At 41.4% G+C, this 27309-nt stretch overlaps 1 protein-coding gene across 1 annotated transcript in view; it reads left to right on the top strand.

The window, feature by feature from the left end:
* cntln (centlein, centrosomal protein) overlaps positions 1-27309 on the top strand; it is an 82777-nt gene that overhangs the window by 34509 nt on the left and 20959 nt on the right. The window contains exons 14-23 of the mRNA XM_008298405.1: positions 7126-7226; positions 9863-9960; positions 10909-11438; positions 14514-14595; positions 16824-16905; positions 17255-17523; positions 21811-22032; positions 23580-23677; positions 26466-26592; positions 26911-27048. Of these exons, the coding sequence (XP_008296627.1) occupies positions 7126-7226; positions 9863-9960; positions 10909-11438; positions 14514-14595; positions 16824-16905; positions 17255-17523; positions 21811-22032; positions 23580-23677; positions 26466-26592; positions 26911-27048 (1747 nt within the window). The remainder of the gene's footprint in view (positions 1-7125; positions 7227-9862; positions 9961-10908; positions 11439-14513; positions 14596-16823; positions 16906-17254; positions 17524-21810; positions 22033-23579; positions 23678-26465; positions 26593-26910; positions 27049-27309) is intronic.

Below are 27309 nucleotides of genomic sequence, written 5' to 3'. Positions count from 1 at the left end.
GTGTCAATAGATAGTTTGACATAACTCTAGCCCATAAGCTGTGCTAGTGTTATTAGCTCAAATGTCAACTTAGAGTGTAGTGACAGTGTTGACAATCACAGTGTGACTTTACTGGTTTTCATTCATTTCCTTCTTTGCTACTTCATTTTTCTTCACTCGTTCTGTCTTTTCTCCTGCTTTTGTCTTTTCTCTGTCTCCAGATGTAGTATAGCCATTGTCTTGCTTGATCTAGAGAAGCCCTGTAACCGTACCACTAACACTGACCCTCTATGATGCTACACAAAGCTTGGCCTAAAGCCACAGTCTACCTCTCTCCTGTCTTCCCTAGCCTTCACCTCTCCTCACCTCCTTCTGTCTCTATCCTATGCCTCTGTACCCTCCTCTTCCCTTCTTCCTACTTGTCTTCCCAGTTGCCTCCCTCCGGCCCTCTGTGATGCTGCAGTAGGCTGAGGCCAGAATTCTGGTACTTGCCCCCCTCCACTGCTCTCCCCTCTGCTCACCCCCCTGCCCTGTCCTCCTAATCCCAGCTGAGCTCATTATGATATAGCCCGGCTGCCTCTCTCCAAGCCTGAGCTGTCCGAGCTAATTACAGGCTAGCAGCCCTAGTGCCGCCGATGCTGCCTGTTAAGGGATGTCCGTCCGCCTGCCTGCCTGCCTGCCTGCCTGGCCACGACTAGAACTGAGCAGAGCTGAGCACTGGATGGTCTAGGGGCGGGGCATGTGAGGGTGAACAGATCACAGTGAGCATGCAAGGTCCTTGGAACTGACCTGCAAGGAAAACCACAAGGGATGGAGAGTGGCTGGCCTCTTTCCTATCTGTGTAACTGGCCTGTCCTTCAGGGTTAGTGTTGATCCCCTTCATGTGCCCCTGACCAGCTCCACCTCATTTCCTCCATTCCTGTCCGTGGGACCCCTCCTTACCCGGGTGGCTGGTGCAAAGTAAACTTGGCTGAGATCTTTAAACTTGTGCTTTAGAAAAACTCTCCATTCCTGGGCATGCACCTTCACTCACGCACAGCTCAATGTTTTCCCAGTGTCTTCCCATCTCTATTCTATCCCTCACTTTGTACATGTTGTGAGAATTAGCAGGAGTGAACAGATAGGTATTTGAGACTGTGGGCAAAACCAGCTGAACCAAATAGCTTTACTTTCCTGTAACACACAATGCAAATTTCTATTGGGTAAAAAGGGAAAAAGTGGGTCCGTCCTCGTACAACAACAGCAAAAGTTAGTCTAAACATACAGTAGCTGCCAGGAAACTCTTGGGCAGTTAAAGCTTGTTGTTCCATTGACCATATTGTAGTGATTGTGCTGGTGAAGGTTATGCTAGATAAGTGTTAGCAATGATCCACTAATGGCTAATTAACTCACGGCAGTTGAAAAATTTAGGGCCAAATAAAGGCCCTTTATAAAGCTTTAAATGCCTAGTGGCGGGCTTTAGTGGAGAGCCTGTGTTTAAAGTCCATTTGTCTCTCATTTGCTTTCCTCATTGTCATGATATCATTCACAGATGCTTCCTCTCACCTTCTCCAAAAACAGCACTTGTAAAACACTGTCTTGGGGCCCAAATGACCATTTCCCACCATGAATATTGCTGCGATAACTCCTGCGCAGTGGGTCCCCACAGTGTTTAGAGAAGGTTATCAAACACCTCCCCCCCGCAACCCCGATAATATCTGCACTTGAATAAGAGGTTGAGGGGGAAGGTGAAACAGATCTGTACGTCTGCTCTCTTAGCTGATTTACAGGCTTCCTGTGGCTCAATTTATGGACATAAAGCAACAAACAATGCCTTGACACTTTTTTCATCATGTTGCACAAATGGCATAAAGTACTTGTGGGATGAGTTCTCATGGAGCATCATGCTTGCTGGACATAGACAGTTACAAAAACTCTTTTTTTTTTTTTTTTGAGTTTTTGAATGTTGTTGAATGAGTGGTACACTGTTTTAGGTTGATGTTATTCAGGTATTTGAATTAGTTAGCTATACACTTTGTATGTGAACTCTAGAATATTATACTAATATGGCTGAGCATTTCATTGTATGGCATCATTAGTATAAAGTTGCTCCTTCTTTGCTTTTTTTTTTTTTTTTTTACAGCTTCCCCTCCTCAAGACAAAGAGTCTGTCCTCACCCTTCCCACTTAGCTCCAGATCTGCTGTTTTTTTTTTTTTTTTAATCCCACTTAGTCAGAGCATTAGTAATGTTGATCACTAACATTGAGCAATAATGCTGTTTCCATACAACTCATAACTCAAAAAGTTTTCCAGCCTCCTTAAAAAAAAAAAACTGTGATTGAGCAACTCAGATAGTCACCTTGGGCACTGACTTCAGTGACAAGCAGGAGCTCTGACCTCAGTCAATATAGTCCACAGTCCAAAGAGGTGAACATTGCTTATTCACCCCAGTGAAATTTATGGCATCACTTCTGCTTTTGGTACAATATAAAAAATGAAAATGTTTATTCCCTTTACCATCACGATATTTATGATGAAACTAAGGTAGGCAGCTCTGCCCTATTTCAACATAGACTGTGTTACCAAATGTTACGAGTATTCTTGGACCACACATTTTCTTTTTTGTGTTTTAAATACCTTTTTATTTTGTGGTCACATCAGTACGACTTTCAAAAAAGACTATCAATTATTCTGTGACGACAGAATAGACCACACTGGTCAATTCTGTGCTTTTGGGTTCATCACTTTCCAGATTTACATTATTACAGTAGAGGTTTCAGACTTCCTTAGAGGTTCACTTCCTCGGGTTTTTATATTGTGTCATTAAAAAAAATTGAAAACGAGATGCCAGAAGAAATGGCTGTTTTGCCTTCTGACATGGATGGAGCTGTCATTAGTACTTTAGTTGTAGTGTATTAGATGAAAAATTCAAGTACCAGTATGTTTTTTTTCCAGAACACTTTTGTTAGCCAGGCCAGGATTTCAACTTTACATTGTAGTAGGGAAACGCTCTCTTGCTTTCATTGTTCATTCAGCAAACTGTCTAATTACACAAAGTCCTTTATGTAATAATATCATGATGAACTGACTGAATCTGGCATTAAGAGCCTTCTACTTTCAACATTTAACCTGTTTAAAACATCTCTTTAGTTTCTTTATGCCTTTAAGGCAAAAGGTACTGACAAGCTAATTGACACCAAGGATGATTTTCTTCTGGTTGTGGTACATCGCCGGCAAGCAACTATTGGCAGGGTAGGTTCGAAAATTCGCAGTGGGATCATTTTATCTGCCTCATTATGCATCTGTCTGCGGCACTCCATGTCCGTGCTTGTTAATTGTTGTTAAAGGTCTGTTGGTAAAAAGAGGCAGGGATTATTTAGGCTCCATAAACAGAATAAACACATGCAGTGCACTCTCAGACTTAAGATGCTATACTCAGACGACATCAAAGCATAAATTAGCTAGCGATTACTGGGGAAAAAGCCTTTGAGATCATTTGCACTGCTCCTCTGTAGAAAGTGACCATTATGGACGTGAGCCTCCCCAATAAGCGACGTTGACTCTAATTAAGTTTAATAAAGTTTACGCTGATGTTCCTCATATTCCTCTATTTCTTTTCGTTTCATCTTGATTTGCTAAAAGGTATTAGAAGTAATGAGAGTCTTTTGCCCCCTGGACCAGGGCTTAGTTAGAGGAGGGACACATTTGTTCACACAAACAGGCACACACAAACAGAATGTTTTATGCATGTTTCTAAATCAGACAACTAAGGGTTTTCCTTCATTAATTATTTGGTAAATCGGTTATTGTGTAAAAAATAAAATAAAATAAAAAAATAAACATATCCTTGCGTGAAAATTGTGATGCAAGCTTCTATGTGCCATCAAGTCTCATCTGTTTTCATAAAGATTCAAAATTAGAGCACAAAGAAGGCATTCAGAAGTACAATTTACAGTTACAGTGCAGATTATTGTGTGCTTACTTTCTCTCATTTTAATTGGCATTGTCAGATGAAGTTTTATATACTTGTGCATATTTTAAAAAACATGTTTAATAAATATGGGAAAGCATTATGGTATTGTTTTATTTTATATTTAAATACCAATCAACAAGCCACTTAAACTGTGAATATAGTGGACCTCCTAGGTTGTTTCCACCCTTACTTATAACATGAATCTCAATTTAGCTCTCATATCAGTGGCCTATGGCTGGAGAACCAAACTCATAAAGACTCAATGTTGCTTCTGCTGATGCATTGCCCACAGCCAAAATACATCACCAAGGAATGTGAACTCCACCAGTCACCATTTCTGCTGACAGCAGTGGCTTATCCACCTAAACTCCCTCCATGAAGGAGCAGCCTTCTAGTCTGAGTTTAACCATGGGGGAATCCCCCCACACCCCAAAACAAGATTCCCTCCCCAGTGATAAAGATGCCAGTGGTGTTTTCACTTTCTCACCCTATTCCCTGCTTTTCCCGTGTATTTTTATGTGCCGAATAAGAAACCAAGAGGAGGCTGGCATGTGAAAGCACAATGGCTCTAGATGATGTTGTGTTGTACACCCTTGTGGATGAAGGCTGGCAGTTTGTGCTCTAAGCTGTGTTCGGTGCAGCACAGGTAGAGATGAGATCAAATGACATGGAGTGGGTAGCTCAGGGCTGAAGTTCTAGCACTGCATGAGAGCAAAAATGTTTTTTAAAACAGGGCCAAAAGAGCGGCGTGAGACACGGACTTGCATTGTAGACCACATCATTACCAAACATAACACCTGTCTGTTGCTATTAGTTTAGTTTCTGCCGAGAAACTTCTTTTGCTTTTATGCCTGCTGAGTGTTATTCTACCTTAGGTGAAGCGGCAAGTTGAGAGGGAATTGAAAATTGTCCAGCTAGCTTCATTTGATTTATCATCCAGATAAAAAAAAAAAGACTTGAACTACTCTGTAGGAGGTACAGCTGTAGCAAACCTTCTCTCCACTGTGATATGCAGTGTATGACAAGAAAACAAGGTTTTATTTCAGATAAATTGTAGGTTACTGGAGGTAGTCTAGCATAGGGAAAGGATAGGAAAGGTATTTGTTTCAGATGCAGGTGTTTATAATGTGATGCAGATCTGAAACATGGCTCCTTGAGGCTGGAATTTTGCTTACTGGTACCGCAGCCTTACAGTGTTTCCTCAACATCTTTCTGAATTCTCACAACTGCTCTTTTACCATCTTCAGAACCCCAATAGGCTGAAAATACCAAGCCTCTGTTTATCAAATGATACACTCATGCAAGGAAAGCAGTGTTTGTGGAGTGAGACTGTAAGAGAAGATAATAGCAAACACCTTCCAGTTCTAAGAAAACGGTCCATGTAGCCTAAAATGAAATCATAGTTTTGACATTTGTTTGAATGTGTTGCCTAAAGAAAGAGAAAGAGGAAGATAAAATGCTGTACACGCTGAAAGATGTGGTTGTGTTCAGTAAGTATTTTCAATCAGCATTTACCTTTATTGACCAAGTTTAGGTTTAGGTCTGACCAAACCTGGCAGGCACTGTTATTCCAAATATAATTTCTACTGACACAAACAGAACTCCTGCAACTGTAACATCTCATAATGTCATCTAACAACTCATGCATTTTAACTGGCATGCCGCTTTAATATAAAAGCAAACGTAACAAATAGCATAATAGTCCGTCTTAACAGAGTTCTAAAATGCAAGTTGACAAGCACATCAAAGACATTTAAATGTTTTAATTTATTTTGCACTGTTTTCTTTCACAAAATTGCTCCAATGAAGATTTAAAATGAGTCACCATTTTTTTTATTATCACACTTGCAACAGCCCTAACTCTGTAAATTCGCTATCTTTCGCTTATCAGAGCACGTAATCCAACAACTAGTTGTTACTAAATATGGGTGCAGTAGTGCTGCATCTCCAGAATGTTGCGTTGTGAAACTGGAGGCCCCCTGGTCAATGAACTCCATCTGAAATCCAATCTGTTCTTCATCTAAGAAACTATGCTTATCCTTCAACAAAACTGAATGTTTTGCGTATGAACTTTGGGTTAACATCAATACCATCAGCATCTGAAAAGGCATAAAAGAGAAACATGAGATGGAACAAGCTCCTTCTACATACTGCAGATTTCAGCTCATTTGTCCCATTAACAGCCTGGACACATAAGGCAATGCCGGTGCCTCATCGACTTGAGTTCATTTATGGAGGAAAATCTATAGAGTAGCGACACATATCCATCTGCTTCCTCACCCCCACTGGGGAGAGTCATTTGTGTACTTATTTAAGCTGCGGTCAGCCATTAGACCAGGCCTCTACTGGGCTATATGAGCTAAAATGCTAATTACTTGTCTCGTCTGTGCTATGGCACTAACTTTTCCCATTATGGTCATCATAGTTCACCGTAGCCACAAATGCCCTTTAACTCTTCAAACGCTTCACAATTGAACTTGCGCGCTCTGCTCATCACATGCATTAAGAAGTCAGTCAGAAAGAAGACCTACCTTTGTAATGAGGTTAACTGAGGGAAGAATGCCACTACAGTAGTAGCAGCTTGTTTCCAGTGTTTCTCTCTGACTCTTTGGAGCAGAGGGGAGGGAAATTAGGTGCGTGTTTCAGGTGTGGTTGTCTCAGTGGGCTTGTGTGTATCCTCAGTAGACTTCAGTTGGGGTCCTAATAATAACTTGAAAGTGCAAAGTCTACAGCATGGCTCCACATAATTAGCCTTTAGCAGGAATCAAGCTAATTGCAGAGAGGTAATTGGGCACGCTTTACAGTCTGTTTGTCTGTTGTGATACACACACACGCACACACAGATGCACACTGTACTTTCTCACCTTGGCGTTTCATGTTGCTTGTCACTTTGATTTCCAGATGAATTAAAAAGCATTTTAATTAGTTGATTTCTTCACCGTGTCATCCTTCCTTTTTTTTTCCGAAGAGAAGCCAGCACATAAGAATCAGCTTAAAATGTTTGATGAAAGTTTCTACAATATTGTGTTTCACGGTGGAATTCAGAGTGAATTTGTACAGATTTAAGACACTCATTTTCCAGTGCTCGTGTTGAAAGTGAGTTCAGATTTCTTTGTGTTATTTCATTCATGTTTTAAGAAGAATAGATGTGACGTAACTGTGGTGTAAAGAAAAGTTCATGTTTGTGACTGCAGAGCTGGCCTGGAAGAGGAACTGGACACACTGCGAGTTCAGGCTGCTATGGACCGGGCCACAGCAAAGGAGCTCCACTTGTGTCTTGCTAATGAACACCAAGGTGATTTTTCTTTTTTTTCTCCATAGATCCACTGCTTAACAAATTAATTAGACCACCACCCATTGTAAGGTTTATGCCACAGCTGCTTAAAACTGACCATTGTTCTTTATAATCACTTATTTATCTTCAGAATTTCTTTTACTGTTTCTTTTTTTCTTTTTTTCATATTTAGTAACTGGAAATATTTTACCTAAACATAATTCACCTCAATTATTCTCTTGTCAATTTTACTGTATTGTTCTCCACAGCGCTACCCAAGGTTCTAAGCTCAAAGAACAGAGTAACAAAACACTGCAAGTTTCACTCTTAATGGTGGAAAAGTATGCATGTTTAACATGATAGCACCTTTAAACAATCCTTTTACCTCAGGGCCATGTGCATTAATGAGCAGAATTAATAGAACTACTCCCAGTAGAATGAATACGACAACTCAATTAAGACTTGATCAACTCCTGGCAAATTGATTGGGATATCAAGTAATGTCCATGTTGTCTGCATATGTCATTCCCAAAGTTAAAAAGCACATCACTTCTAATCCAATCTGCGACCTTGTCAGATGCTGACCACTGCAACCAGTAGCTTCAATTAACTAGTTCAATAACAGATCTGTTCTAGATCACTTTAATTTTCTTCACAACCGGTGATGGAGTCTGTTGGAGCAAGTGTGTGATTTAAAGGATTGCACTAATTAAAATGGTGGATCCTCTCCTATTGACAGTCGAATCAGGAATACTTGGAAATAAGCTCCTTCGAAAGAACACACTTAGTTTTACATCTGGTCAGACTAGTAATCACTCAGTGTGAATGTTACACAAGAGCCTGCTTATTTGTTTTTTTTTTTTGTCTTTTGTGCTATAATGCACGAACCATTTTGTAGTAACTATCAAGTAAAAATAAATTCTAAATGAAAGGGTTAGCCAGATCTGTGCTTGCCCAGCCTCACAAAAGTGTTATATACCTGTGTTGTATACACAAAACTCACTGAAACACGAACAATACATTTTTATAGAAAAGATGAGTTGTAATAATACGCGAGTTTCATCATAAGGGTTGTGCCTATTTTCATTCTATTGTAGGTTTATGTGGTAGACAAAATAATTAGATTCTCTATTGTATTTATTTCGGTAAAGATTATCTTACCATTATCTTTGAAATTCAGTAAATGCTAAATTCATGAGTTATTTTGTGCTTCAAATGAGGCTGAATGAGCATAGCAATATTTAGAATATATAAATCTGGTCAGGAGGAGGTAGAGTTAATATTATGAAGAAGAAATTGTGAATGGCCACAACAATTACTTCTGAGCAACCCCTGTGACCTGATCAAAAGGATGGAGGGTTGAAGCACTCACACCAGGATCACACTAACGAAAGGCAGCAGATGAAAGGAACAGGGCCTTTGTGCTGCATCCTATGAGGAGACATGGGAGGGACGTTAATGTATGCCGCAGTGCCAGAACCTCCTTCAACAGTGGGTGACTAGGGAGCCACCACGTCTTCTTATCAAGGTAGTACTGAGGTGCCAACTCCCATGCCACCAGTGCTGGAGCTGGATAATTGTCTCCCAACCTGGTTATGTACCCAGTGAGCACAGCAGCTCTCCTGTCCTATTTGGTGCTCTGTCTGATTGAATGTGACATGTTGGGAAGACAAAAGGGCAGGCTAATTCAAAGTAACAAACTTCCCTGGGCAAAGCGTCAATGCAAAGCAAGGGAACAGCGGCTCTTTACAGCATAACTCGCTCTCTTTCTACTTTCTCCTTCTATGGCCCCTTTTTTCCAACTCACTCTCCAAAAGATCAACTGACCTGAAAAGTCAAGGTCCTGAATATTTAATGTTTCCAACCTCATTGTACAAATTATTTTGGTCGTCCTGTCATGAATGTTTAACAGGAGTGAATGAAAGGCAGAAAGTTTTATATTGTTTTGTGTTGCCTTTTGCATATAGGTGAGCAGAGAAGGTGCTCCTACTTTGGCAGGTGGATACTGTATGTCAGACAGTTACACCGAGGCCTCTTACATTGTGTATGCGTACATAAATATGTGAGCATAAAATCCCTAAACACTTGGACGCTTGCATGCATTCTGTTGTTATCATAAAGTCTAAATCGTATGTTTGCCAACGCCACTATTGAAGTTCCCAGAATAAAGCAGCATGTTTGTCTGTGGAGATTAGATGTCCTTTGGGGAAACACAGTGGACTACAAAGCAGTGCAGCCTGGGGCTATGTGTCCACAAGGGATTCAAGCACTTCTCTTCGTTTGTTTAAGATCCCTAGAGAGAGGTTGCACATTGTATGTACCAGTGTGTGCTTTTGAACACTGTTTTCCCGTTTCCTCGTGGACTACTAAATAAAACACCCTTCTGCTAATCGGGAATAAAAATGGCTATTTGATAAGATGAAACACGAGGCGCATTTTAGCAGTGAAGATTTTAAGTCCATATGAAACGGCATTAGTGATTTTGCTTTGCCTCTGATTTGATTGACAAAAGAAGAGAAAAGAAACTGGACCTTAGGAAGGAAATTAGAACTTACTAATGCTAATTGATTTAATGTACCCTTTTTATTATCATTCTGTTGATTGAGCAGCCTGACTTTGACATGTGTCACAATAACGAGCTTTGTTCCCCTTTGCAGAATTGCTGCACAAAATGGTAGAGGAGCACCAGGTCAAAAGCAGCACTCCGAAAAAGCCTTCTCTTTCTTCAGGCCGAATGGAACAGTCATTTAAAAAGGTACAGCACTATGCCATCACTAAGTGTTCTTTGTCACTGCCAATAAAAGAAACCAGACAGAGCCATAACTACAGCATGATGTCTTTCAAGGATAATTTGAAGGTGTTCTCTCTTCAGTGAATTGGTCATATAGTCATTTCCAAGTCAAGTGTCATGTAAGGGGTAGTTTGTTTTTCTCTCAGTTAAAAAGAAAACTTGACAAATGGCCATAAATACTACATATATCTCAGAAAATGGTAGGTAGTTTAAAGTAGATTTTGTGCTGGAGCTGTTAGTAGGTTGCACATGTTTGCTTTTAAAACCCTGCTTGCATGAGTTTACGTGTTGCCCCCCTTCCGCCGTCATCGCAGTGAATCATCAGGAGTGGGGATAGCCATCTAATTTTGTTTGAAAGGTACCAGACTTTACCAGCAAGCAGAGTGAGAACCAAAAAAAAGGGAAAAATTGCCTGGAGGCACAAACCCAGCAGGCACCCACTGTTCTCTTAAACAGTCTCCACCAAAGATCTAACACATAGACTAAGTGCTCCTCGTTGCTGTCTAGTTAAAGGTGATCAGGGTAAGAGGGTGCCAGTCTGATGTCCACAACCTTGCCTGGCTGGAGAGGAGGGTATTGCTCTCCTCTCTTACCCACTCCCGCAACACACACACATACAGACACTGCTCAGCATATAAACTGTAATTACACACTGGGAAAAATGTCAGTGGAGAGTGAAACCACTGTGTGCATGCTATCACACAGATCAAATTAGAAACTGGCCTTTCTCATGGAATTTTTCTTTAATACTTAGAACAATAAACCAGGGAGAACTCAGGTTTGACATGTCGCTTTCACTAGCAGTGCAAGAGCATATTCAGCTGTTTGAGTATTTATGGTTAAAGCCATAGGTATGCAAGAGGAAAAAATTTCTGTTTTGTACCACTGAGGCTCCATATCTGATTCTTTCAGATTGAGCAGCTGGAGCAGAGGATGGTGTCCCTTGAGGAGCAGACAGAAAGGCTGAGGGAGGAGAAAGAACAGCTACTTGAGGCCAACAAAGACTTGGCCCACAACTGCCGCAGACTCCAAGCCTCTGTGGATCATCTGCGAACCCAAGAAGCTGTCCGTGAAGAGGCAGCCCGTGCCCAGGCCCTGGCCCAGGGGGAGCAACATCGTGGTGAGATCATGGCTCTGAAAGCCCAGCTGGCCACATCGCAGAAAGAGGCTACCAAGCTTCATCATCAGATGCTGAGGCTGAGACAGGAATTGGGGATTCTCAGAGCAGCCAGGGACTTCTACAGGAATCGTGCAGCAGGACCATCGTGGGCAGGTGGGATCGCTAACAACATTAGCAGCAAGGTCAAATTGAAAACAACCAGGCGCAGAGGTCTGCTACGCCAGCGCAGCCACCAAACAGTCAGCCCCAATCAAGCCATCAGCTGGCAAGGCCGCAGCACAAGTCCCGCTAAGGACGAGTGGGAGGACGTGAGCGCCGATAGGTAATGATACACATGCACACGCACAAACGCACTTATTCTCACTACCTCCTCCCTCATTATTTTTAGGTGGTTGGAGTGGAGAGGGTGGGCTGGCTGAATTGTGGGGGGCACACAGCATCGAGGGGACAACGTGCATATGCAAAGTGTAAGCAAATGGGTGATTGAATTTCATTGTCTGTCTAGTTGGTATTCAGGAGCCAAAAGAAGAATGTGAGCAAGAATGATAGAGAGAAAGAGAGAGGAGGGGGAAACTACTGTCAGAGCCTTTGAAATATCCTGGGACGCCTTGCTTGGAGCTTATTGACTGAAATTTGCATGCAAAATTAGCCACCTCTCTACACAAAGTTGAACCGATGCCAGAAAAGCCCAGGGATAAGGGGGCCGCCAAAGCCTTGATACCTTCCAGTGATGCCATTTTCATGCACTAGTCACGCTACCCCGAAATTGACAGTTTGGCAGTTTGATTTAATTTACTGGTTCTTTGCATATTTACTAACCCCCCCTGACAGCACTAAGGATCCCCCTGCAAGGACCCACCCCCCCACTCATACTCACACAGTCATATATGCTTGGAAGCCTACCCCACCTTGCGCCTAGTTATGTTGCTTATCTTGTGGCATGTCAATTCACAACTGCGTACTGCTCTTACCTCCTCCAGCCACCCCTTACCGCCCTCCCAACGCACACATGCACTTCCTTTCCATCCCACGCTCCTCTACTCTCTCTTCGCTTTAATTTGGTTAGATAAATTTTGAATGACCCTATTCGGATCAGTACCAGATGTCTACAAGCTGTTTAACACCCTCTAAATTAAGAACCATCGACAGTAATTATTTCATGTATGTTTTATGCAAAAAAGCCACTGAGCCAACATCTACTGAGTGATGGATGAAATGATTTGATTTCAAACACTCACTGCTATTTATTTCCCTTCTCTTTCTCTCCCTGTATGCCTCTCTCTATCTGCTCTCTCTTTAGCTCGGTCCTGCTAACTCACCATTTCTTCAACTAATTCATCAGACTGTAATCCACCCCAGCTCTATCCGCATGAGGCCGTTTAACGGGGACTGGGTGCAGCTATGCCCTGCTTTCCTAATGCCTCTCCATGTGGCTAATAAGCAGCAGTCTAATAAACGCTTTACCTGAGAGGAGGATCTAAGTGGATTTGTGAAGAAGGGTCTAAACTGAGATGTTGCCTGATTTAAGGCACCTGTCAACTGATTTGCTACTGTAAAGCCTTCTGTGTCTCTTATCTTGCAGGAGTCCTCTTCATGTCTAGTAGACGCTCCCGGAAATACAGTATTTTTGCCTAAGGAGCTTTGGCCTAAATAGTGCCAAATAAAGATGTCAGACTCGTTAAGGCTACTGACAAGTCTTTGTTTTTTCCCCTTCTTTTTCTTGATGCCTCTGGCTCCCTCTCTCAAGTTTTGAGCTGCTGGAGGCAGCTGACCATTTTGAGCAGATCAGCAGTTTTACTGGTGAGCAGGACAGAATGAGAGCAGGTGGGCACGGAGAATATCTTACTGAATGATTTCGTTAGAATATGGGATATGTTTATATAATTCACATTTACTTGATCCCTGTTGGAAGATAATACATTGCAGATGATAGATTTATATAATTTAGGCAAGATAAAAATATAACGCTTAGTTTCTTAATTAGGTGGTGAGCCACCAAAGCTACTCGAAGAGCTTTGCAGCCTCTTGCGTGGATTCTCCAAGTTTCTTAAACTCTCCTGGACGCCCCTGATTTAAAAGATAATCACTCAGTTCGTTTCTTGTTTCTGGGTTCCCTCCTCACATTAGAATGTTCTTGAACACCAACAGCCAGGCCAACACCTTGAATGGTAGCCCTGCTGCAGTTGGTTTGTAAAGACATGTCTTTTTCCTATGAGCTAGAAAAGTGCTCCATCAGTGCAGTGCATTTTCTATCTGCAGTGGTGTTGGAGGGCATCTCTCCAAAATCTCTGTAAGGCGTTCAAATGGGATGATATCTGTTGACTATAAAGACGTGATTTTTATACTGTTCAAACCATTCAGTGTCCCGTATGAGAGCACCGGCATTCATTATGTTTCAACATGTATTTATTTACTTAAATTTATCACCCATCTGTATTTGACACACATTGTTGGACCCAGATTGTTAAATGCACAGATGTGTGTTTATGTACAGTATGGGAACACTACACACATACACAAAGCTCTCCAGAGGTATCACTATAATGTGCCTGCACAGAATTCATAGCTATATATTATATGTTAAAGCACATCACAGCTTTATTAGCCTGTGGAGTTACTCTTGTTAACTGATCTTCGCCATGTTCACTATAGGCAGGTTCAGACAGAGTATTGTTGACTTGATGCATACTTTAAGTATGTTTAGATTAGTAGTGGGGTTAATTCAGAATTGCAGAATTGTGAATCGAATGGATTTTTTAAAACTCATGTATGTAACCCTGGTCTTAGTGGTGGTGATTAGTAATCCTCAAGAAGTCCCTGTGCCCCTTCCAGAAGAGTTTTAACCCTAACTAGCCCCCAGGCCTGTCATGTTCCAGTTACATCCTCTCTCTGTGGTCTTTACCTCCGCTGCTTCTCCCAGGCCCCACCTTAATAAACCCGCCAGCGTAAATGTCACTGGCTTCCACCTTCACGTCAAAGGTCACTGTCAATAAACCTGTGTGTGTGTGTGCGTGCGTCTCAGGAAGCCCTTACCGTGCGTCCATCAGATGCAACTTTGCTTGGCTCCGCTCAGCCGTGCCTCTCACACATGTCTGTCACACACAGAGGGCTAATGAAGGCCACAGCCGCTCTCATACATGTTGATGCATTCACCAACAGCACTAGACACTGCAGCTTTTCACTTAATTTACACCCACATTTACACTTCCAGCTCAGAAATTGGATGGGACATTGATTTTCTGTTGGAAGAAGGGGGGTGAAATGCACATATTTTTGCTTGATGTCAACTAAATCAACCATAAAAGGTAAATTGGATTTTTGTCCAAGGGTGGTAGTTTCAGAACCAGGGTTGTGGGTTCAACTTCTGGCCTGTAATAAACTTCACCTTTCTCCACAGCGACAGCGGTGAGGAGTATTCGGACAGTCTCAACAGTGTGCCCTCAGGGACAGCGCCTTACAGAAAACACGCTAATAGAAAGGTTGGTCTCATCTTTTAATTATTTTTGGATTCAAAAAACTTCTACAGTCAGATATTAACATTGGGCTAGTTTGTATTCCAGTGCTGACTTCTTCTGCAAGAGTGATGTTTTACATTCATATGTTACAATTTATATGAATAGTCAGCTTTTACATAATTTGGAGGAGCCTACAGGTTTTTGAGTTATTTTATTCTTGTTGTAACCATGGCACCATTAGCCCACTGGTATAATATCATCATAAAAACTGTTCCTGCATCTTGAAAATACTGATTCCAAAAAAAATTATTCATTTACTGTAGGCTGTGTCAGTACAGTGTATAAAATGGCACTTCTTGGTCTTAAATTTGTAAGTATTTAATAAAATAAAATAAAAAGGTTATGGTCGGATTTTACAATAGTAAGACTAAATTGTTCTTTATTTAATGAGAAAGAATATGTGGAGGTACTTTATGAAAATAAATACAAGCTTAATTAAATCAATGTCTAGTTTAATTTAAGTCAGAAGATTCCTATGTGTTCAGTATTTACAGCTCCATTACCATAGCAAAAGAATCAGGTAGTATTAATATCACCTCAGTGACACTGAAAACTGAAAGCGTTCTTATAAAGTAATTTAGCAAGTGCACTTTTTATGAACATGTTTTCATTCTCATGATATATTCTGACAGGGTAGTCATTAAGAGTTGAACGAAATAATCTGTGCCTTTTCCCCCTGCATTTTTAGACAGATAGAAATAAATTATTCTGTTAATGACATTTTTATGTTTGCTTGAAGTTGTAGAATGAGTCCTGTTGTTTTGTACATTTCTTTGTATACCGCTGCAACTGTTGACATCTTTAATAGCCCAGGTGAGCTTGCCACTTTCCATAAAACTGTAAAAAAAAAAATAAACAATCAAACCTTTGCATAGGTAGACTAAAGTGTCAAACATTAGCTGTTTCCTATTTCTCAAATGTGATGTTTTTCCACTTCTCTTCCTCATATATAACATACTGGTTTTGGACTGTTGGTCACACGAAACATTTGAATGCATCTCCATTGACTAGGATCACCTATAATATGCATTTTTAACTGGTTTTTGACATGTTGTAGGTGTTATAGGTGTTGAATGAATCAATGAGATGAACTAATTATGAGAATACTTGCTATCTGCAGCTCTACTGTGAATGGTCTGCACAGATATTTATGAGGGTCTCTGCAACAATTTGTTGCATGGTTTGGTCAGTGTCACACGACAGGTCTTTTACCTGGCAACCCTTAATACTTGCATTTACTTGGCTTCCCTGTGTGTGGTACTCGGTGCTGCTTCTTTTCCATCTCCTCTTCACACTATGAAATCAATAGGTCTGGACCCTTGCACTTGTCCACATCAAACCGCTTCACAGCAGGACATGGCAGCTCCAAACCCCAGGGAGAAAACTCCGTCAAGAAGAGAGATGAAGAGAGGAGAGCAGGGGACCTTTAAAGATGTTCTATCTTCCTCTCCTCTTCTTTCCTTCCTTTCTTTTTTCAAAAGAAGGGGAGCATGGTAGAAAGTAGAAAGAATAGAGGGCTGTTGTTGTGAATGTAACCAGGGAGCTGTCAGGACCCTTATCTCAGATCCCCCCCTTTAGTTTCCCCCCTCCAGATCCGCTAAATGTGCCCATCAACTCCTCCTGGGCTCATCGCTATGACAGCCCGAGCCCCTTACGACTTGCTATGTCACAAACCAAAGGGTTCATCTCCCCTCTCCTCTCTGCATGTTTGATCAAACCTGGCACTGATCAAATCCTACCTGACCCCCATACAAAGGATGTAGGCAGAGAGGAAGGAGGGGCGTGGTAGGGGGGCCCTTCTTTGATGTCACTACAAACGATGGTGCAGTTGGGAGGTGTCACATACACACATGCATACACACTTATGCGTGCAAATGACTATACACTCAAACACACCTGTCACATTGTAGGAGTGAATCAGGGCTTTCAGACAGTGATTGAACAAAAGCGGCATTTGCAAGCATCCGTCAGAAGCAATATCCTTGCTGAGAGGCGTTCAAGTTGGAGTCTGTTGAACACGCTCAGGTGAATTATTAAAGCACAGGGTGATTTGTCTTGTCGCGTTAAACTGAGCACACTCTGTGATCATGGTGTCATTATGAGCCGCGTTTCAGGAAGCACAACATGTCAACTGTTGTGTTATATTAAACAACTGCTTTTCATCATTGCCTCTGACTTTTCTGTTCTTTCAGTCCTACAGGTGTGCACCGAGCTCAAACACAGAAGCACCAGCAGCAGACTCTCACAGAAAACTGCGCAATGTTTTGGCCCGAGGTAGCACAAGTTTTCCTTTTTCGCACCCATGCTAAACTACAAAAATCTAATCAACTATTAATTGAAGCAGAAAGAACACTCAATGTATTTACACGCTGTCGATCAGAAACAAGTATTCGAGAAGTTAACAAGCTTTGTCTTTTTTCAGAACTTGACATTCCTGAATTGGTTATAAATGGAAAATGTTAATCATTCAAGTTGTTAAATATATCACAGTTTCACTTGTGCCTACACAAAGGCACTTTTTCACACGCCTGTTGTCTCCCAGCAGTATATTCTAAATAGGGATTTTGAGGTTTTCTGCGCACTTGTCAACTCTGAGGAAGCTGCATGTACTTCCTCCTGTTAGACGATAAACAGCATGAGCCCTGGGAACAAGGGACGAGAGGGGGGGAAAGAAGGTGGAGGAGGAAGAGGATGCTGATGAAGACCCAGCGCTGCTCCTCCTCTTCTCTGCAGCAGCGCATCGAGTCTCTGCAGCGTCACATTGACATACTGCGAAGTGCCAGGCAAGATGCTATGCTTTCAGCCCAAGAGCTGCGAAGGGCCAATGAGATGATCACGGCACAGCTCAACTCCCTCACTGAGAAACTCTGCAGCAGCAAGCAGCTCACACAGGTAACTTGGGAAAAACCGAGAGATGAGTGAAGGGAAAAGCCAGTTGCAAGTGTTAGGAAGTTTCTTATTTTTATGCCTTTGTCTTTTTTTTGTGATTCTTTTGTATTTTCTGGGGGCTGAGAGTGCAGCAGTAGCATGCCCTTATCATGCTTAATAAGTGTGGCTGACAGGCCTACCCTAGTCTTTGGAGGTCAGAACCACAGAGCAGAAGAGAGGAGGAGAATCTCTTACTCTCTTTCTCTCTCTGACTCTTCCGTTGTCTTGTCCTGCTGAATGTTTCAGTAAGCCAGTTCTCCACAACAATCTGTGTCACCAGCAGTTACATTTCTCCAAATACGTGCACTTGTGTTCATACACACATATGGCGACTGTTTTATTATGGATTTCAGTGCCACACACCCATTTAGTTATTTAGTACCTGCCTCCAGGTAGGAAGCTCCTAGACTTGGTATTGTGTATAAATAAAACACCAAGCACTTTGGCCCCTAAACAGTATCTTTCCTGTCAGGGCCTCCTTGTACACATCAACATATGTACACACATACAGGGACGCACATATACACACACCAACGCCTTGACAGGCACAGTCGTTAATCTGACAGACAGGAGACTTCTTTTGGTGAATTCAGACATAGTAGCAGCCAGCGAATGATTAGGTACACGTGTTTGTATCTGTATATCTGTATATTTCCTGAGTGAAATAGTACAGATACAGTACATTGGACTTGTACACACAGGTCAGAGTGCAGCCCTCATAGTGTTGCTACCTAGGAAGTGGCCCTTGTGCACCCACCCAGGCATCTGATTGCTGAAGCCCAACGAGACCTTAGACTCAGACACAGCAGTCAAGGCACACATGTAGACACACACACATACACTGTTGTGTGAATGAGTGGACAGAGAGGGAATTGTTGTCTTCCTGTTTGTTTCCTCTTTCCTCCTGCAGTATTAATGCCACTCCACCAGAGAAAGTTGGAGTCGACTGACTGGCCAAAGCCGGGTCTTGTTGCCCTCTCTGGAAAGGGCAAGAGGTGATGGACTTTGGGCTTGTTCCAACTGGTCCTGGCCAACTCTCTAACTAAAACTCTCTGCTTGTAATTGGCTTAGGACAGCCTCCACAGGGGCCATCATTTGAGAAGTAGCATGGCAGTTTCACAGAAACTTGTTTGTGTTGCTCTCTCCTGATCCTTTGGTCATTCTGTCCTTCCCTTGTTACTTTTTTTTTTTTTTTTGGCCTCCTTCTATCATTAAGTCATGTTTTCTTGTCACTTCTATTCCTACTTGCTTTCCCCTTTCCTCTTTTATGTGTGGATGAGTTTCAAATTTGAGGTGTAAATATCTTAATAAATGAATTTAATAGTTGTTATTTAAGTTATAGTTTTGCTCTCCTGAAATCTTTGGTTTCGGGGAGAAACAGACCTGCAGTGGAAAGGTATGATGTGCTTTGTCATGCTGTGCTCTGCTCTCCACATCTCAGCCTAAATGGAACATGTGTTCAACAGCATGGTGACACTTTCATCACTCAGTCAGCACAGCTGTGCTTTCTCTGCTGATTTCCAGTTTTTGGATTCTTACTTGTTACCCCAGACAGTCATATTTATCATAAGGCATCATTCCTATTTATTGCAGCAGGCACTTTATTTTTTGTAGTTATCAGTAGTATTTTCATCAGTTACGATTACATTACAGTTATAACTGTAATTACAGATATCTGGGAATTTGGGAACATTTTTACATTACAAAGATTCAAGATATGTGAGCAGTCAGACAATTAGACAGGCTGTGAACAAACCAACACTTTAGCTAGATTTAAGCCAGTTAATTTGGAGGTAAAAGCAAAAGTCAGTGTACAAAAACAATGCTTAGGAAAATTGCATACACAACTACAACTCCTGAAGCCTTCATCAAAGAATTAATTTAACAAATGTCAGTCTTTGTTTGTGTTTGTTTTGTATTCGTTTTTTCTCTTTCAAATAAGGTCAAAACTGTTTAAAACCTCTATTGTCATCTTTCTTTTTGTGTTTTATGCTCCATATGACTTCTTTTTAATGATGTTGCTCACCTCTTATCAATGCACCTGTGAATGCGTTCATGTTACTACTGATCATGGAGGATGACTACAAAAATTAGACGCAAGTTGTAATAAACTGAAGACATCTCTTAAGGAGGCATAAGAAGCTTAAAAAACTCAGGTGGCAGGTGACGCATGTTCTCCAATTCCTACCAAGTCTAGCTCTTGACAGAATGTGCTAGTCACGCATATCATCCAAACATGGGATCATTTGGCTGCTTGAATTATCTGCCTCATTCTGTCATTAATCCCGCATTTACTTGCTTTGCCAGTTCACTGTGACATCGCCTCCCAAATTTACCAGCCTTATCTCTTTAAGTGTGGAGTGTCCTGCCCTCCCCTAACATGTAAGGGGCTGGGATTATTGCAGGATTAAAGGAGTGCTACAGACATAATAACCTAAAAAGGAAAGCTCCAGACATTATTTAAATTGGTCTGGCCAGCAGAATAAGGAATTGGTACAGTAAGACATTACGCTGGTGTTTCAGTGGTCTATCTCCCTTTGGCTGTTGGGTGTGTGCAGGTGTGACTGCATGCATTTAAATATGTTTCAGCAGCCTGCTTTTCTTTATTTATCCTACCAATGGTGACTTTGAATGGTATCAGTGAGACCACTGCTCACAAGAAAGACAGGAAGAGAGAGAGGTGTCCTCTCTCCTGGCCTAATGGACTACCAGTATATCAGTCCATGTCAATGTCATCTCTCACCAGGGCTGAAAATGGCCTGTGAAATCAAAGCCTGTCTTACAGGAAGTGTCATCAATGCCTCTCTTAATTCGTGCTCCACTGCCACTGGGGCCATGGCCCCACTTTTCATTCTCTACCCCTCCCTCTGTCTCACTCACTGTCCCTTGGGATATGGCATGTGTGTCTTCAACAGGGAAGAGGAAACCTAAAACAAGAGGGATTCTATTAAAAGGTGTCAGCCAGCAACCAGATATCAATAACCTCCATGTATGCGGAGCAGAGAGCAAACCCCTGGGAATCTGTGGTTTCAGTTGGGTGTGTGTGTGTGTGTGTGTGTGTGTGGCGGTGTGTGTGTTACCCTATGTGTGCAGCACACATCTTCATGTATCATGTCTCCTATTTGTGCCATTATGCTTTCTTGATGTTTGATATGATACTAGATCAGCTAATTGTGGCAGTATTGAACCAAAGTCAGCTATCTAATTCTGGTCCATTTTTCCTAATAAGAAGGAAAAGAGCTTTTTTTGGTCTCCACCACACACATGTGGTCAAAAATGTTTACTTCAGATGCTTATGTTCAGAATCATTGATACACTGTACATGGTCAGTTAGTACCACTGTCATTTGTCAGTCTAAACCCAATCACTCACCAAATGCTCAACTCTGTCGCAAAGCGCTCTCTGATTCTGCAGGATGGCTTTATTATGCATGGAAATCACAGTGTGAATTAGACCATATTGATCAGGCAGCAGCATCATCTGTCTCCTAATTAGCATAAAAAAAGACTTTTAACACAGACAAGACATTAAAGCAGAGACCGCAGCTCTCCTGTGGATAACACATAGAATATTTCAGACATTTTGTGTTTACTTTGTCTGTGTATTTATCTTCCAATGTACATTTAAAATGCAGACTAGTGGAATTCACAGGAATTGTTTTTTTTCTACAGTAGTAATAACTTTTGCATGGCAACACAGACCCAAACTAAAGCTGGGATACGCAGTATTTGAGGGGCATAATTGAGCATATATTCCATGCTTATAATTGAAAATGTCCTGAGAGAAAACAAGACTTTTGTACCTCCTGTTGGATCAGTTTTCAGGCTTTAAAGAATTAAGCCCACAACTGCAGATTTTGGTTAATCACAAGGCTTTTCACCAAGAATAGATAAGATAATGTAGATAAGACCATTGTTCTACTATCAATGTCTGTGAATACATGAGGATCCTGACTTTTAGCATGACTACCTTTGCACATTTGTAGTACATGGTTGTCTGGTGGAGGAGCTGCAGAACGAGGGCTTCATTTTATTGTTTTATTTTATTTTTTAGATTTCTGTCTACCTTAATTTTAATTGTCTACCCTGTCATGCAACCATCAATTCTCCAATTACTTTTTAACTTTCACCACCATATAACACAAATATATGTTTCCTTGGTTTAATAACAGTAGGTAAAACTTTTGTTTTTAGTCAGGATTTTATCACCAGTGTCCTAGTTCACCAATTCTGAATGTCGGTCAATCTACAGAAGCTAACCTCTGACCTGGCTGGTGTGGAACAGCAGAAAAAGGTTTTGGAGATGGAGCTGGAGCAGTGGAAGCAGATCACGTTCCCCCCGCAAACTGCACCACCGCCAACCAGACCAGTAAATGCAGAGTGCTCCTGCCAGGGAAAAGCCATTCCTGCCCCAGCCTACCCTGCCCCCCAGCCTCTGGAGACTGAGGTCAAACAACTTCAAACCAAACTTAAGGTTAGCATTTATGGAGTTAATGAATGGCCCTCATGCTTTGTCTTATTGTGTATGCCTTATGAGATAAATCTCTTAATAGGATGATGGTATGAAAGACTGTGTTCATTTCCAATTTTGTGCACTGTGAAGCTTAAGTGGATAATACCATGAGTAACAAGGATAATTGTGAGAACAGCAATGCTTTTGAGCTCAAAAAATGTTTCTAAAAAAAAAAAACCACTTTACTATGTACTGTGGTATATCAGGTAAAAGTAGTAATAAAATATAATCAGTAAATTTTGCATATTTAATATTTTTCTTTTTGTTGCCTTTCTGCGACTTGTTTTGCTGAACCCCAAGAGTCTTAACAGAACTGCATTACACATTATAGTACATTTATGTTTTTTTTTTCGTTAGAAAAAGTATTTTATCAAACATCAATATATCTGAGTCACTTAAACATTTCACTGGTTTAACAGAATTCAGTCCTTGAGGACTTTAGAAACTCTAAAAGAAACTCTGTCAAGGTTTTACTTTGAAATCATGCATGGTTTAAAAAAAAAAAAACAAATTCTCAAGCCTTTCAATTTACACTTAACATCACCTGAAATTGCATGTGATTTCAACATGAATTAGCATTTCTTATCATTTGATCTTATTTCTGAGTACCTGTCAAAGAGATGAGAAATGGGGAATAACAGAAGAGACGTGCCCTACATCATAGGGAATGAGGTGTGATTGGTACCACAGTATTATCACCCTCTCAGCAGCCAGCTCATCAGTGTCACAGAGCAGATTGCTGCTGTCGTTACACACTGCTGAGGAAGTCATGGCAGGTGACAGCAAAAGGGAGAGGTGAGGGATATGCTGTGGGGGTGCACACACTAACTGAGCGCATTGTCATGAGCTTGTGCTGGTACAGTTCCCACAAGAGACCGAGGCCCTTTAAACCAAAGTGAACATGCACGTTCAGATATCCATCATTATTATAATCAAAAGCCGACCTGCCATTGTGAGGCTGGTGTCTTTGATACTCATAAAGAAATGAATAAAGCGCACAAGTGTTCACTGTTATTTACAGTTTAAATGCATAACGAAAGGCTAAATAAATAATCTCATATACAGAATGTTTATTGTTAAATAGTGGTTAAATTTTCCAAACTCTTTTTTTGTTTTTGTTTTTTAACTATGTTTTGCAATAAGTGTGCAGAGAATGAATGCCAGCTGAGATTTATTGAAATGTTTAAAATGTTTGCAGCTTGTTTGTTTAATCTGTTTGTGAGCAGATTAGTCATTCAGTTTTAGACAGTCCACATTTAAATTTATTCAGGACCATAGGTGTATAAACTGTTGTTTTTACTAATTAGTCCTTTTATCTCTGTCTACTTAGGAAAGTACAGTTTTGCTCTTAACCTCTTTTAGCACCTTCCACCCTCCCACTGTAACTATAATGAGGAGGCATGCTGTGCTTGACCTGTCATCAGCTGTGTCGTGAAAACCTTCCCTACCCCCCATCGCACACGTTCAAACACATTAACAAACACACTCACTGTGTGCCCTCCCCCTAGAGTGCAAGTGCAGAGGTCACAAGGCAGGTGGCAGCTAACAAAGCCCTGCGAGGCCAGCTCCAGGAGAAGGACGACAAGCTCTGCCAGCTGCAGGACAAGTTAGTTTCACACCTTTGTCTTCATTAGTTACTTCTTTCTCTTTGTGTTACTCGCTTACTGTTGCTGTGCAGTACAGCTCCTATTTTGCTTTTTTTTTTTTTGCCTTTCTTTCTGTTTTCCTCTCTCTGTCTTTGTCTCTCCATCTCTCTGTGTCTGCATGTTTGCACATTTCTCTGCAGCTCTCATCCGCAGTGTTTGATTCCACCATGTGGCAGCACTCTGTCTGCTCCACTCCACTTATGCATGCTTCTCTTCTCTGAATCATTTGTGAAATTATGCATGTTCTCATGAGCGAGTGAATAAAAAACACTAAAGGAGTTAGTGTGTATGCACATGTGTGCATGTGGGTGTCTTTTGTGTCATGTAGTGTGGTGTTGCTTACGTGGGTAGCTGATGTGGAGTTCTGATCAAAGCAGTGTATTGATTGTGTGCCGCAGGAGGGACCATTTTGGCCCATGACACTAAAACCCACACAGCATCACTCTGGCCTGTGGGCCACAAGCCCTAATGAGTTACATGGTTCACTCACTGTAGCGCTTGCTGCATTACATAGTCATAATGTACTGTAGAGCTATAAACAATTCACTTAGTGAAACTGTCAAGATTTGAACTCTGCCAAGCACATATCATCATTCTGCATCAGGATCTTATATTTGAACTGGGAGAAAGGTACAAAGAACAACTTGGCTTTCCTCCCTCTCATTCTCTTTGTCTCGTATGCTGTGTCCTCTGCCTGCCATTTTCAATAATGCATCCGGGGCATGTGTACAATCACAGTGGATATGTGTTTGTGTGTGACCAAAGCACCGAGGATCACAGCCAGACAGAGCGATCGTCCCACAGCTGTGTTTCTGCGACAGCCTCAGCCTCTCCTCTGACTCTTGTCACACACTCACTCACGCACACACACTTGTAACTCGCTATCTCTTGTAACCTACCACTCCATTTGCCTCCATGGAGGGACCCCTTCTCAGAATGAAAGACATGTCTAGACGTCTCTGAAATATACATCTCAGCACACACACAGGGAGCAAGGCTGCTTCGCCTTAAAGAAGAGAAGGGGGAAAAAAAGAAATGAATTTCAAAGTACACCGGCATGTCCTCAGTCAATATCCGGCACTATGGCCCTGCCTTATTTATGAAGCTGCTTCTTTCATCTTTAGCCCTGTTGTCTGTCAGCCACATGAAACGTCCACCCGCACTTCATTCTTAACAACATACACAGAAATGTGCGCTCTCGGTCTCTCTTACGCTCATGTACTTCAGACCACTGACTGTTATCATTACAATACACGCATGTTTGATGAACAATATTGCCAACAAGCACAGAACAAAGGGAACAAACGTGTGAGTGATCGGGATATAGTTTGAGGCTCTCGTTCTCTCTTTCCACTAACACTCATAAATAGAGATCACACACTCCGGCAGAAGCTCCATATATCCTTCATTCTTTTTTATCCTCTATTCTTTTTGGGGTGTAGAAGAAGAGAACATCTAAAATAAATGTTGTCGATCTAATTGCCATTAGCATTGGGGCAGAGGGAGCTGCTGGGGCTCTTATTGCTGCTCTCTGTCTTTAAGTCAACACCAGACAGTCATCTGAAAGGTTCAATATGGGTTTTCTCATTAATGGCCAAATCCATGGGGTAACCAGCCAGCGCTACTTCCCCCCAAAGTCCCCAGGCTAGACTCCTCTCTCATTTAATTTAATGTCACTCCAATAGGACAAGCTCACATTTATTTAACCAGTCTGCCCTCAGGCATTCATCCACCTAGGGAGGCAGGGACATTTACTTACACGAAAGCATTTGCTCTAGCATTGCGTCATCTGTTTATTTAAAACACACAAACCATGATGCGTGTGGGAGCTAAGAGATCCACTACATCTTTGAAATTAAAAAAAAGAAAAAAAACAGCAAAACCATTTTAATTAACTGCATCCTTATGATCTTTATTCTATTTGTTCCAATTCCCCAAGGTTTAGGCAACCATGAAAAATGCTTTATATTTGCCTTTTATAAAAACAGAATAAAACATGCTAACATACTGAGACCATTTAAAACAAGGCCTCTCTGCAGAATGCAGGAATATTAAACATGTCAATACTGCCGGTTATTGAAATAGGAAGTGACACGTGCTGCATGTTTGCAACAGTTAAGACACGATAAGCTTGCAATACAGAGACATTGGCTCTCTTTAGGGAAGTATTGTCAGAACAGTGCAGCACACGAACAAACAACATTTTGTAGAGCATATTCCCTTTATAATAAGTCCTTCCCAAGCCAAGTTCCCTGCTGATGTGTTTTTATATGACTGGGGTAATGCTGAGCTGAAAATAATAAACATTTAAATGCTTGATTACAGTCTTTCAAGTAGTGTCACTGCTGATTCGAAATGCCGTTTGTCAAAGAGGACTCCCCAGTCACACTTAGTGCGGCATTCCCTGCCAGAGCTCTTGCTCTAATATATGCCAGTTAGAATTATATATGCATCCTTATTTCACCCCCCTCCATTTACCCAAGCAGCATGCCAGTGTATTTAGTTGTCATAATGAGCTGTCATGCCTGATGTACTGCATGGGGACACTGTGCCTGCCAGCTTTGCGTGTGTGTGCCTGTCTGTGTGTGTGTCTGTGTTTGCTCTGCTCTGTAGATGCTGTATGTGAGGCTGTGCAAGAATATGAATATCTGCGTAGACTTTATGCTCATTTACGTTTATACCATATTTTGCTGTGTGCACCTGTGGTTGTGTGTGTGTGTGTGTTCATTCCTTTATGTATGTTGTTAGGGTGAGCCACACAGAGCGAGATGTGAGCATGAAAAGGCAGCTGGTGGAGGATCTGAAGACAAGACTAAAGTTCCTGCAGGAGATGGAGAAAAGCTACCGGGGACAGGTGGAGGAGCTAGAGAAGAAGGTACGCACAATGCATCACAGCTGATCATTATTGTACTCAATTAATTTGAGACCCTTTGGTAGAATGACAAAGAAAATTAGGTATTGTGGTACTCAGCATTTCTTAAAGCCCAGAGATTATGTCTTCTGCAAGACTAAAGAGAAACGAAATCTATTTCAATTACTGTTAGGTTTACTTACAGAATACAAGTTTACTAAATTGATTTGAAAGAAACTTAAGATGAATGTATGATTTCAGTATCTCCAGTAAAAAAAAAAACCAAACAAACAGCTTCTTCTTTTAACTTCCAAAATCCTTTTTTTCTCTCTTTTTGTGCAGGTGAAGACTTTTACAGAGGAGGCCACCAACAGGAAGGCCCTCATTGAATCTCTTAAAAGAAGACTGAATGTGGCAACAACAGAGAAAAGCCAGTACGAGGCCTCCTGTACCAAACTGAAAGAGGAACTGGAAAAAAAGGTTGGAAACCATCACGTAGCCATGAATTTTCTGATATGGAATGTTTGCAGTGTTGCTTCACAATAGAGTATTGGATCGTTTAACTTTTGGCTTTTAAAAAATTGTCATGTTGTGCACTAGCACGTTGGACTGTCAGAAACAGACCACATTTTAGTAGTATGTAATTAGTAGCTTTCAGGATTTGAGAATATGTAAACACAACTCCACATGCACCTTCCTCTGCTGTGAATGCTCAATCCTTTTTCTTGGGAGTATGTAAAG

Source organism: Stegastes partitus, unplaced genomic scaffold, assembly GCF_000690725.1.
Source record: "Stegastes partitus isolate 25-593 unplaced genomic scaffold, Stegastes_partitus-1.0.2 Scaffold1314, whole genome shotgun sequence".
NCBI lineage: Eukaryota > Metazoa > Chordata > Actinopteri > Pomacentridae > Stegastes > Stegastes partitus.
Note: the sequence above shows the minus strand (reverse complement) of the source record. Positions and strands in the feature narration are given on the sequence as shown.